The sequence below is a fragment of the Leptosomus discolor genome, chromosome 2 (genome assembly GCF_034619465.1).
Source record: "Leptosomus discolor isolate bLepDis1 chromosome 2, bLepDis1.hap2, whole genome shotgun sequence".
In the NCBI taxonomy this organism is placed as follows: Eukaryota; Metazoa; Chordata; class Aves; order Leptosomiformes; family Leptosomidae; genus Leptosomus; species Leptosomus discolor.
Window position 1 is genome coordinate 65,333,216 of NC_141392.1, and position 12,226 is coordinate 65,345,441.

At 39.7% G+C, this 12,226-nt stretch overlaps 1 protein-coding gene across 1 annotated transcript; it reads left to right on the plus strand.

Moving 5' to 3' along the window:
• The first annotated feature begins 9,282 nt into the window (after nucleotides 1–9,282).
• LOC104344398 (trace amine-associated receptor 2) lies at nucleotides 9,283–11,668 on the plus strand. Its single transcript, XM_009948522.2, is given in 5 exon segments — nucleotides 9,283–9,335; nucleotides 9,337–9,976; nucleotides 9,978–10,065; nucleotides 10,068–10,333; nucleotides 11,657–11,668. Coding segments are annotated over 5 exon segments (1,059 nt in total).
• Nucleotides 11,669–12,226: the final 558 nt, after the last annotated feature.

The window sequence follows — 12,226 nt, forward strand, 5'->3', positions numbered from 1 at the left end:
ATGTGTTTTGGTTATAGCTATTTGTATGCAATGCACAGAAGAGCAAGACTTAAGTTAATATAAACTTACAGCAGTTTATATACCTGCTCTTAATCATTAAGAAATTATTCTGATACAACAGATTAATTTCTTGAACAAGGTGTGTTTATATTACAATATTCGTGTTTATTTATTGTCCTCTAGAAAGAGCAGAAAAGACTTTCCTTTTGAACTTCTAGACACCTTTGTATAATAACCCAAAGCTCTTAAGTTTTGTCCCTCCCCTTCAGTATGTGCAGAGGTCAAAATAGGCCCATGACCAGCCATGCCAGCACACTCTATGGAGGGAAGCTGGGACAGAGAAAAGTCATGCTGCTCCTTCCATTTCCATTTCAACTAGTGCTTGTCACTTATAAGTTTGTCACTTACAGGCTTTTCTGCTCAGTGAAATCAAAAGTATGTTTAATGAGATCAAAGAGTGAAAAATATGACGTACAGAATGAAAAGCAATAGCAAAAAGCAACACTGAACCTGACAATGCCAGAAAATTATGCTTTTCTAATGAATATTTCAATGTAAAATATTTGCCAATTTGCATCTTACAGAACTTTTTTTAGCTTGGATATATTGTTATTTTGTCTGATGGCAATGCTGTGACAGCTGGTGAGGAAAGTATATAGAGAATTGTGAAGAAATGCGATGGTCGGCCTGAATGGAGGGTGAATGGGGCAGGGTGGCTGTGGAAGAACCAGAAGCAGTAGCAGAAGAAGGGCTATAGGAATGGCTCGGGGTGATGGCACCTGGGTGAGCAGGCTGCCAAGGTTACACCTGTGGGCAGCTTCTCAGGACACCCAGATTGGGGCATGAAGAACAGGCGAGTAAGTAAAAAACTAGCACATGGTCACCAGCTGAAGAAAATCCACAGACTGCCATTTTTTTAAATCTATGACCTAGCTTTTCTAGAGTTAACATACCATAAACAGAAGGAAGTAATACCTCTGGCCTGGTCCTGTGACATCTATTTGGACTATGAAGGACCAGTCCTGGGAATGGAAAGGAAAGGATTAGTACCTGACAAGAGACTATGGAGAGTAATCGATGACTCTATACTAAAGTAAGAGCTATGCTCAGCAGTAAATTATGTCCTCTGTTCACATTGCTTGTATAAGTGCACATTGTATGTGTATCTTGCCTTTCTTTTCTGTGCTTTGTAGAGCACTGAAGCACTCTATGCTGCAGAGCATAAAAGTTGAATGACACTACGTTTCAGCAGAGCAAAATATCAGGATCTGAGATTATCTCTTTTACTGTTTTGTTGCCACCTTTTTAAGTGTCCACTCTCCAAAATGACATAAAAAGAAGCAATGAAATACATACATCAGCGCTTGTGCTGTGGAAGATAATCCTTGTTAGTGACAATATGACTACTCTAATACTTTATCTCACATAAATAAAGCAAGTTAAGATAAAAAAAAATCTATCTTTCTGATAAATTAATGGGTGATTCTCTTCCTCCTTAATCCCCAGCAAGGCTGGCCTGATGCAGTTAATTTTCTCGTGCTCAGTGTTACCTTCTGAAATGAACTGCATGATTGCTTGGACATCTTGATCTGTCTTGAAATTGCAATTTCAGAAGTGCTGCCAGGTGATATCTCCTTTCTCCTGGTGGTGGTATAGATTGAAGGAAAGTGATCTTCTCCCATGAGGAATGTTTCCCATCTGAGGCTTTTTAAGTATATTTAGTAAGTTCAGCACATATTAACATAGTCGCTTCAGGAAGTCAATGGATATACTATTTCTTTCCCCTCATGCACTGCCTATCTCCTTGAAAATCTGGAAACATTACTGTGTTTCCAGAGAATTTCAGCTCTACCAGAGTTCACAACCAGTCAGTCTCTCTTCATACCTCATTCCGGCATCTTTCTGACATTATTTTCTGGTTGCAGGAGGAGTTTGTGAATGAATATGATCCCAGCTTACTTGCAGGATAACCTCTAGTTCAAATACAGCACGACTGCAGTCTGTGCCTAGACACTAGTGCAAAGCTAAGCCACTTAAACCATAAAAAGCAGACCCACACTCCTCAAGGCTGATAGCCATCTAATGTAAATTTAGACATCTAAAAGTTAGGCACTACATCTGCTCTAGTCATTAGTAGCTCTCTTAATACTTACTGTAGAAAAATAGTCACCTTCACAGGTTATTTTATCTCACCAGCTTATATATTTTTAGGTAGGATGAATTGTTCCTGCGGGTAGTCTTTCTCTTACTACCAAGAGGGATCTTCCAGTCACCAGAACAGATATTTTGATGGTTTTAGACATAATTTTTAAGTAGCCGAGATGATGATCACTCAGCATAGATGAATCCCATGCTATGGAAAAGTTGAGTTGATCCTGGGATTCCAAAAATGCTTGTATCAAAGGCCAGTTTTCTGGAACTAGAAGTTGGATGTCTTCTCAGGCCAACTCCTGACTAGCAAGAGCCCTGAAATGAGACTTTGGATCTAGGCAGCGATCCATGGAGCTTCTACTAAAGATTTGCCTGAATAGCTGCAGCTCAGAGATGGTGGTGGGACAGTGGATTGTGAAGCTCCAGAGGCACACACATAGTTGCCTATGTCCTGCCCTGGAGCATATCAGGAGGGAAGCACATGAAAAATTGTAAGCAGCCAGTACGTTATCCTGAGGAGATGACCTGCCAAGGAGTGAAGACAGGGGAGACCTTGGGTTAAGGGAGTCTCAGCCATCCCATGCATGCTGTGCAGAAGTTTGGAAGGTGTCATGGCTTAATCTCAGTAGGCAGCTCAGCCCCACTCAGCTGCTCACTCACTTCCCTGGTGGGATGGGGGTAACAATCAGAAGGGTAAAAGTGAGAAAATTTGTGGGTTGAGATAAAGACAGTTTAATAAGTAAAGCAAAGCTGCATGCACAAGCAAAGTAAATTAAGAAATTCCTCACTACTTCCCATCTGCAAGCAAATCTTCAGCCATTTCCAGGAAAGCAGAGCTCCACCATGTGTAAGGGTTACTCGGGAAGATGAACAGCTTAACTCCGAATGTTCCCCTTCCTCCTTCTTCCCCCAAAGATTTTATGGCTGAGCATGGCATCATACGGTGCGGGGCGTCCCTTGGGTCAGTTGGGGAGGGCTGTCCCAGCTGTGCCCCCTCCCAACCTCTTGTGCACCCCCAGCCTACTTGCAGAGAAGGCCTTGAGGCTGTGTAAGCACTGCTCAGCAATAGCTAAATCAGGGGGAGGTTATCAACACTAGTTTCATCACAAACCCAAAATGTAGCACCATACAAGCTAATATGAAGAAAATTAACCCTATCCCAACCAAAACCAGTAAAGAGGGCATCTCAACATGGTGGCTGCACAAGATCACCACAATCTATTTAGTATAAATGGAAACAGTAGAAGATGACATTTTCAGTGTATAGACCAACAACTCTCCTGCAAGCTAGTCTAGCCAACACATCACCAATATTTATTGTCTGCAGACGTAACAATGGGCTTTCACACACAGACTGCTGGTGACCTTCATCACCTAGGAGGCAGTTCTTGTTCTCCTTGTTCTTAATAATAACTTACAATGTAAGTCAGCTTTGTGCACAGCCCAGCTCAGAAAGTTTCAGAAATAACTTTTTCCTCTGGTGTCCTGTTACCTAAAGGTGGCACTTTCCCGAAGAGCCTCCTTGCCTTCTGTTTACAGACTACCTTCTCTAGCAGAGCAACTTTAATGAAGTCTCAGGTTATTTAACTCCCATTAGTTCTAATTACAGGCAGCACAAAGCTATTTCTCACTGTGAAGGGGACGTACAAATGAGATGTGTTAATGAGGCCACAGGGACTCTATTTGAACACAAAACTATCATAAATTAGGAGAGCACAAGAAAAACGCCTCATGCTGTTGTCTGATCAGATTATGAGTTAGGTCTGATGAAGCAGAATGCAACTTACTGCAATCTCAAAGCACCATCATGCAAATGAAGTGCAAAGAGTGTTGTTAAATTCTTTACCAACACATTTAATTAGTGACCTTATTAAACACTTCCCAGATGGCTACGTTTTTCAAAACAAATGAATCTCCAGTGGGTGATTTCATATGTTTTAACTTCTCTGAAAACTTGTGCAGTCGTTACTCCAGCATGATGAAAGGCTTTGTTTCACCAGTAAACCTATGTCTGTTCACTTCGCCACCAGTGAGCACAATTTGCAATGTTGCCTTCCTCTCATGCTTTGTACAAAACTGACAGCAAATTTCAGAGTCAGAGACTGCCGCCTGTCCCCTCTGCCTTAGTGCCTATAGCTTGTATTTTGGTGGTTGTAACGCGGTGCTGTAGCCTGAGGGTTACCACCTACTATGGCCTCATGCACGGTGGTCCCACCTGTGGTTTGCCCCTCAGACACCAGATGCAGCAGGATGGGGGAAAGGGAAGAACACCAACTGTCCAAGCAGGACGCTTCTGGGAGCTTCACAGGAAAGTCCCACTCCAAAATGGAGTATTTTAAACTGCTAGATAAAAAAAAAAAAAACCAACAACAACATTAGTGCAGCATTCAAACGGAAAAATTGAGCTCTCCAACTGTGTAAATACTGCAAAGTGTATGGCTTTCCTTATATCATTAACCCATCAAGGTTGTGCACATTGTGCACTCTCTGTCCTCTACAATGCATTAATACCCATCCAACAAGGAAGAAAATACTAGATACAGTCAAACATAAGATACTTAGTGTTCTACCAAAGTCTTTAATATCTGTAGTTTTTCTGACCGTCTTGGTTATCTGCAACTTTACTTCTACACTACTGCATCTAAAGACATAATTCAGAAGAAGTCTATGCCTATCTGTAAGCACTTTTTGACTAGGCTGTTTCCATTAGGCATAGCCTAAATTTTATAAACCTCTATGATTAAATGACTGGTAGACAAGGGGAGAGCAGTGGTTATTGTCTACCTAGACTTCAGTAGGGCTTTCAACACTGTCTCCTGTGAGATCTTCATAGAGAAGGTAATGGAGTATGGGCTGGATGAGGAGACAGTGAAGTGGATTGAAAACTGGCTGAACGGCCAGGCCCAAGGGTGGTGATCATTGGCACAAAGTCTAGTTGGAGGCCAGTGTCACGGTCCACTCAGGGGACTCATGATGGTTCGTTTGCTGTGATCTCAAAGCGCAAAATTAAGGTGACCACGCCAAAGGGATTTGCTTCAATCAAGCGGTGAAACTTTATTGTTCGCCTGTAAAGCGGCGCGTGATAGATAGAGGGTGAAAGAAAAGGGAAAAGTAGAGTGAAAAGAGGAAAGAGATTGACAGCTACCACCATGGGTCCAAAGTGTCCCTATGGTCCCAGGTCCAGGCAGCGTCCTGCCAGTCCTAACGATCATCATGATCCTTGGTGGGGAAAGCTTCCAAAATTTGGGTGCTGAGGAGCCATCTTTTATACCAAGTAACACACCTTGCTCCTCCTCTGTATCTCTGCCTCTTCTTGGCTCCATCGATGCTGATCAGCCTTTCTTGACAGCAGTTATGCAGTCCACCTTATCAGCTCAGGCTCGTCCCTGGTACCAGAGAACTGCACAGCACTCTTTGTACCATGCAGCTCTCCCTCCCAGAGTGTTCATACATGGCACTCTTCATGCCATGCATCTCTCCCTCCCGGAGTGTTCATACCACATTCCATTCTTGGGATCAGCAACTGCATCTCAGGCAGGCTGCTGCAGACTCATGTCAAGATGTTAGCCTAACTTTTGGGGTACCTTATTGTCCATATCCCTGATGACAAGGTTAAGACAATGTTGTTCTTCAGACCAACTCTTACAGCCAGCAACTATACCCCAGGGGTGAACACTGGGTCCAATCCTGTTCAACATCTTCATTAATGATCTGGATAACAGGCAGAGTGTACCCTTCCAACCTCAACCATTCTGTGATTCCATGAAGTTTAATTCCCATATTTATTCAGCCTTGCATAATATTACATAGTCTTGCACAACCAGATTTTTCCAACTAAATTTAGTTTCCTACTTTGTACGTTCTCTAATAAGAACTTTCCACCTTCATGCTGCCACTTTAAATCCAACCAACTGCATAGGTAATTGAAAATGTTTCTGTGTGATAACTATGCAATAGCCTTTATAAAATTCATTTCCTAAGAGACTGGATCCACAGGTAAGTTCTACTGCCCACTTCTAGATGTCCCAACTTCTGATTTTCCATAGGTATAGGAAAAGTCAATCTCCTTAAACACTGATTATTCACAGCTATTGACTAAAAGATATCTGTCAGTTAAAGAGAGGTCACTGAAAACAGGATGCATCCTATACCCTTTGGATTTTCTCAGTTACCAACAGGAGAAAAAAATTATTTGAGAAAATTTGAGCTTGTCTTTTGCTCTCTATTGCTGTGATTTCTGCTTTACTGAAGCCAGCCCAGAGGAATAAGAGCAGTTAGTAGTAAGCAACCAAATGGCTGTCTCAAATCAATAATTAAGAACAACACGGAAACGATGAGATACAACATGAAGGAAACTCATAGGCTGTAATAAAACTAAACTGTTTTATCAGTGAGAATAATGACTACAACAATTTTCTCTCCACACTGCCTTTGCAGTACAGCAGTGCCTCATATGACTAACGTTCAAAGACAATATCTAAGGTCTTTTCTGTAGTCTTGCTTTAACCCAATTGAACAGTTTCTTTTACAAAGGTTTCAGTTCCTATGCATTTGTTAGCAGGTTTTAGACATTTCATTTCTGAAAGGTGAGGTGTCAAATTGTTCCTTCATCACTGTCTTCTGTCCCATGCTGAAAGGAGGACCAATGGTGAGGCACATGGAACACAGCTTTCTGAAGGTAATGCTTTTTCAAGCATAGACTCTTTCCACAGGTTGGTTTTTTTTTCATCTATTATAATTGTGTCTGCATAGATTTCTGCACAGATTTATGTTTTAGTAACTTCTTTTAATAAAGTATCATCTGTGTGAAGGTCTCACTTGATTACTTAAAAATAAAGTTAATAGACGTGCCTGTTCCAAAAATACTGACAGATCTCAAAGATCAAATATTTCTCCTGTACACACTGACAAAATTTTACTCTTTTTGGAGTCTGTAAATGATTCTGTTGTAGATAATCCCAAAGATTTGCATTTCATTTCCAATAGAAAGTTTTCTTATTTGTCTTTAAAGCAGCTGCCATAAAGGTAGATGCCTCTAAATGTTCTTACTTTTCCCTTAATTAATTTTAAAAACCATGTTTATTTTCTGCCTTGTTCTTACGACATACTGTATATCTCATTCAATAAAAAATCCAGTCTCTGCTGAATAGCAGTCTTTTACCCTTAGACTTGTAATGCGTCTTCAATACACCTGCAAAAGGGCCAGCATTATCTGAACATCCAACTCTGGCCTGAGCGGACTCCACTTATTCACATTAATTGTGAATTAATTTTGTCTTTTCTTGTAACAAAATAAATACTACCTTTCCTGCTTTTTATTTCTTTATAAATAATAGATTGTCCAATAACAGATTGACCCAAAATTAACACTTCTTTTATCTGTTTCTGTAATGCCTGGGGAAGACTTTCTGTACGTTATGCAAACCTGCAGATACAGCCAGCATGAAAGAAAGTGCTGTTCCAGCCCATCAAATTAAAAGAGGGTGATCCTCTTCAAGGTTATTAAACACTTCATTTCTAAGTTTCATTAGAAATGGTAATTATTAAAAAATGTGAAAGAATGTATCAGCCACTAAAGTAGACAAAAACCTGAACAACTTTTTCCCACCTTTACCTTTAGCCTTTCCTTTCAAAGGCTCATTTTGATATGACTTGTACCTACCTTAAGTCACCAAAATAGCTCCCCTGTACATGAGGGTAAACAAATAACAGAGCAAACAAAAATAATGGCCTTGGGAATACAGACTCTTGGCCTTGTTTGTCTCCTGTTGATGTAAACCCATAAATTACATGCATATTTTTAACTCAAAATCTCCTGGGACTTAAATGTAACATCATGAAAGAAAAGCAACTTCCCACCTTTCATTAATCTGAGACAAGTTACAGAGAGGGTCTGCCTCTTACTGACATTGCAGTTTTGTAGGACAGTAACAGAACAGGACAATGTCTACTTAAAGAATCTATTGATGGTATTATTAAAAGAGATGCAGGTAGGATTAGCTTATAAAACTGACTGCCAAGCACTCTTTTTAATCTTCCAGGGTGATACCTATTGTAAGAAGTCCAAGCTGCTTCTCAAGTTCCTTTTAAATGGGTTAAATTGCTATGGAGAAGAGTACCTCTTTCTGCTTCTATTTCTAAATTTGCTCTTAGACCAAAACAAGTTAGTGGTAAAAGAGGTGGAAGAAATGGGTCTGGTTCTCCCCAGATAAATTAAGGGAATTTTTTTGCCCCTTGAAAATATTCACTTGTGTATTCATTTGTAACTACTGCAGCTGGACCACAGTCTGTTACAAAAGACAAAACTCAGCCTGTCACCATTCCCTTTTAGTTAGTGGAATTATAATGATAGAAAACAAGTGTATATCTAGGGAAAGAAAATAATATTTCTCATCATACCAATTTTACAACCGATTTCCATCAGATGCATTCATTGCTAGTACTTCATAATCCACAGCAGGTGAGTTTGGCATCATAAATAATTTGGAAAAGGGGGTTTTGGCAGCTGATTTATGAGTCTTAAGATGAGCATTTAGCTAGGTCAACAGCGCTCAACTGAAATCTCCAAGAAAGCTGAGGTATGTCAGCTGGCATAACATTTCTCCTACAGAAAAAAGATCAACATTCTAAGATTGAAGAAAGAAATAAATCCTATAGAGTATTTACAGATTGAATTGACTTAAGGGGTTTCTTTGTCTATGCATCTTTTTCTTAAAATTACTAATATCATGATGTATATAAAATACAAGAACCAAATGTTCCAGATACAATAGAATGCACAAAATAAAATTGAGGTTATCTTGTAATTTAGTTAATTTAAGAGGTAATTAAGTTTACTTTCAACTGCTTTGTTTTAAATATTATATGCAATGAGTTTTATGATAGCTTCCAGTTATCAGATTTCATGTACCATTTCAGAAAAAATAATGAGTTGAAGTTGGTCCCTATTTAAGTCAAGAAAAAGTTTGCCCCTGAGTTACCACATTTCACTTTTAGTAATTGAGTTCATGCTCTTGACTTACTTTGTCTTATATTCTCATGTTAGGATTTGGAACCTTTTGGAAACTTGTGAAAATTAAATCTGCCTATGGAACTGCATCTCCAATAGAAAAGTCTAATAAAGGATAGGTTATGCTTTCTCCGAATATCTCAAGGGATTTGACTGTTTGCTCCGAGTTTGGAAACATCCTGTCCTGAGAGCTTTAGTTCAGCAGGGGTACGAGGGGTAACGTTTCTGTTCATTCTCACCATCTTAGGAAATCTGGCCATAATCGTTTCCATCTCATATTTCAAGTAGCTTCATTCTCTGACCAATTTCATCATCCTATCCATGGCCATCACGGATTTCCTGCTGGATTTTGCCATTACACCCTACAGCATGGTGAGACCCGTGGAGAACTGCTGGGGTTTTGGGATGACATTCTGCAAAGTTCACTATGGTTTCGACCTGATGCTCTGCTTAGCTTCCACTTTCCATCTTTGTTCCATTGCTGTGGATCGGTTTTATGCAATCTGCCACCCTCTGCATTACACCAGCACCATGACTGTTGTGGCCATAAAACAAATCATAGCAGTCTGCTGGTCAGTGCCCGCTGCTCTTGCTTTTGGTGTGGTTTTCTCAGAAGCTTATGCTTCTGGAATTGAGGGCTATGAAATGATGGTTAAATGCTTGAGCTTGTGCCCTATTGTGTTCAACAAACTGTAGGGGACTGTTTTATTTACAGTTGGTTTTTTTGTTCCTGTTTGTATTTTAATAGGGATTTATGTTAAAATGTTTACAGTCTCCCAAAGGCACACATGTGAGTTGAGCCAGACACACAGAAACTGTTAAGAAAAATGAACTTTCTAAGAATAAAGATAGGAAAGCTGACAAGACTTTAGGTATAGTTATGCTGGGTTTCTTGATATGCTGGTTTCTTGCTTTTTCACAATCTTAATTGATCCATTTTTAAATTTGTCAATTCCTTTACTTTTGTTTGATGCTCTAAACTGGCTTGGGTATTTAAATTCTTTCTGCAATCCATTAATATATGGAGATCCTTCCAGCAGGGAAACCATGAGTCAGACGACGGGCTACAAAAAATATAACACTAGACTTGAAAGCTACTGCAGATCCTTTTTAAGTGTCTTCACAATGTTTCCTGCCAGCAGTATTTGTAACTGTACACAACTATTCTGCAGAGTGAGTTTTAATCCTTTGTTAGTTACACAAGAAGGTGTTAAGTTAATGTTAGGTGTCTAATTAAGTCTCTAAGTCCACGTTTAGGCATTTCTGAAAATTCTTCTATGTATTAAATGTCTATCTGGTGGCATATGATGCAATTGGAGACATTTTAAGTAGTGATTAAATTACTTCATTAACATATAGCATAAGTCATTCAGAGTCAGCCCAAAACATTACATCTCATAAAAAGATATTTCTTCCAGACTCAAATCTTCAGGGAATAATTTTGAGCTACCAGTGAAGCTTCAGTGTGTCATGTCCTTGTGCATGTCCAGTGTGTGCCCTTGGATGCTAAAGCAGTACCTACTTAGTCAGTCTTGCTACCCAGCTTGCAGCCTGCAGCTAGTTGTTCTTCAGTAGTTCTTATGGCCAAGAGAACTTGCACATCTGTCAGATGGTGGGATTTGGTTCCTCAACGACTTTGTGGTATGCCGTGCTGTTCCACCTGCTGTTAAACTTGGTGCTGGTGCTAAACTTTGTGCTAAACAAAGCAAGCACTGCTTTGCACAAAACCTAGGGCATCAGAGTAACAGGGATTTTTTGTGGACCAAATCTGCTGGCACACAGGAGAACCTAAGTGTCTGTTGCTTTAACATATTAATCACATTCAGTTCAATGAGGTACACCATTTGTGTTCTGATGCAAGCACTGCAGATCTCTTCATTTTTTCCTCTCTTTAAAGATCATTTTAAGTTGGTTTGGTTTTTTGTTTGATTTGGTTTGGTTGGTTTTTTTCCTGAACAAATGCTCACCCATTAATCTATTTTTCCAAACTACAGAGTGAACTGTTTTAGCATGAATTTTGGTCTATGTCAAATCCACACCATGTTCTTCTCCTCAGGGCAGCAGCCAGAAGAGTTAGGACTTCTCGTATCTTTTTTCTGTGAATGATTCCAGCAAGAGCTGATGTTGCCCTTGGAGGACACATTTCCAGTCCTGGATTCAGGAGGGTGTTCGGGCTCCCACATCCAGGTGGGCACCTCAGTCTGAGAGAACCTCCATGGTCCTCTTCCTCTTTGGTACATCCCAGTTTGAAAATGCAGGACAGCAAGACATGCTTAAGAGTATCCCGGCCAGGTAACCGACACAGCCTCCCTCTTGTAATGCCTCTAACAGCAACATTTAGAGGCGTCTTCAAAACCAGTGATCTTTATTCAAACAATTGCTGTATTTTTATTCTTAATTGGTTTCCAACTCAGCAACTCACAGGTATTATCTGCAGTACCTGCCTGCAGTCAGAATAGTTAAGTTCACTTTTATTTTTAATCTTTTCTGTTACAGCCTGAACAGTGAGAAAGGATTTCCTACCCTCTCGTGGGGCCCACAGGCAAAGGCAGCTTTAAAGAAAAAAAGTCAACAAAACCTATTATTAAAATAGGGGTACCAAACAAAAAAAAAGTAATATCTTTGGGTTGCAAAAACGCCAGCTGAAAACTTTTTGAGAAATAGATTGATTGATTTTTGCAAGTGCTATGCTGATTTTTCTTTTATACCTTAATACTGCAGAGCACTTAACAAATATTTAGCATGAAGTCACTGATATAACTATAGTTCTGAAGGCAGGCATGTTCTGGAGGTGAAGAAAGTGAGCAATAACATAAAACATCCAAATGGCAGTTCTCTGGAGACACTGCAGTAGCATTTCCAAAAGAAATTCTTCAAGATTTAAATTACAGGTCTTAGTTTACAGGCAGTAATTTTTCTATGCAAAATGAAAATATGCCAAAGACGACATGAGTTCAGGTAAATTAATACTCAATAGTCAGCATCCAATTTTAAGTTATAATGGGGTTTTTTTTGACAAAGAAACCTACAATATTTTAATCAGCTTTAGTGAAAATTAAGTAAATG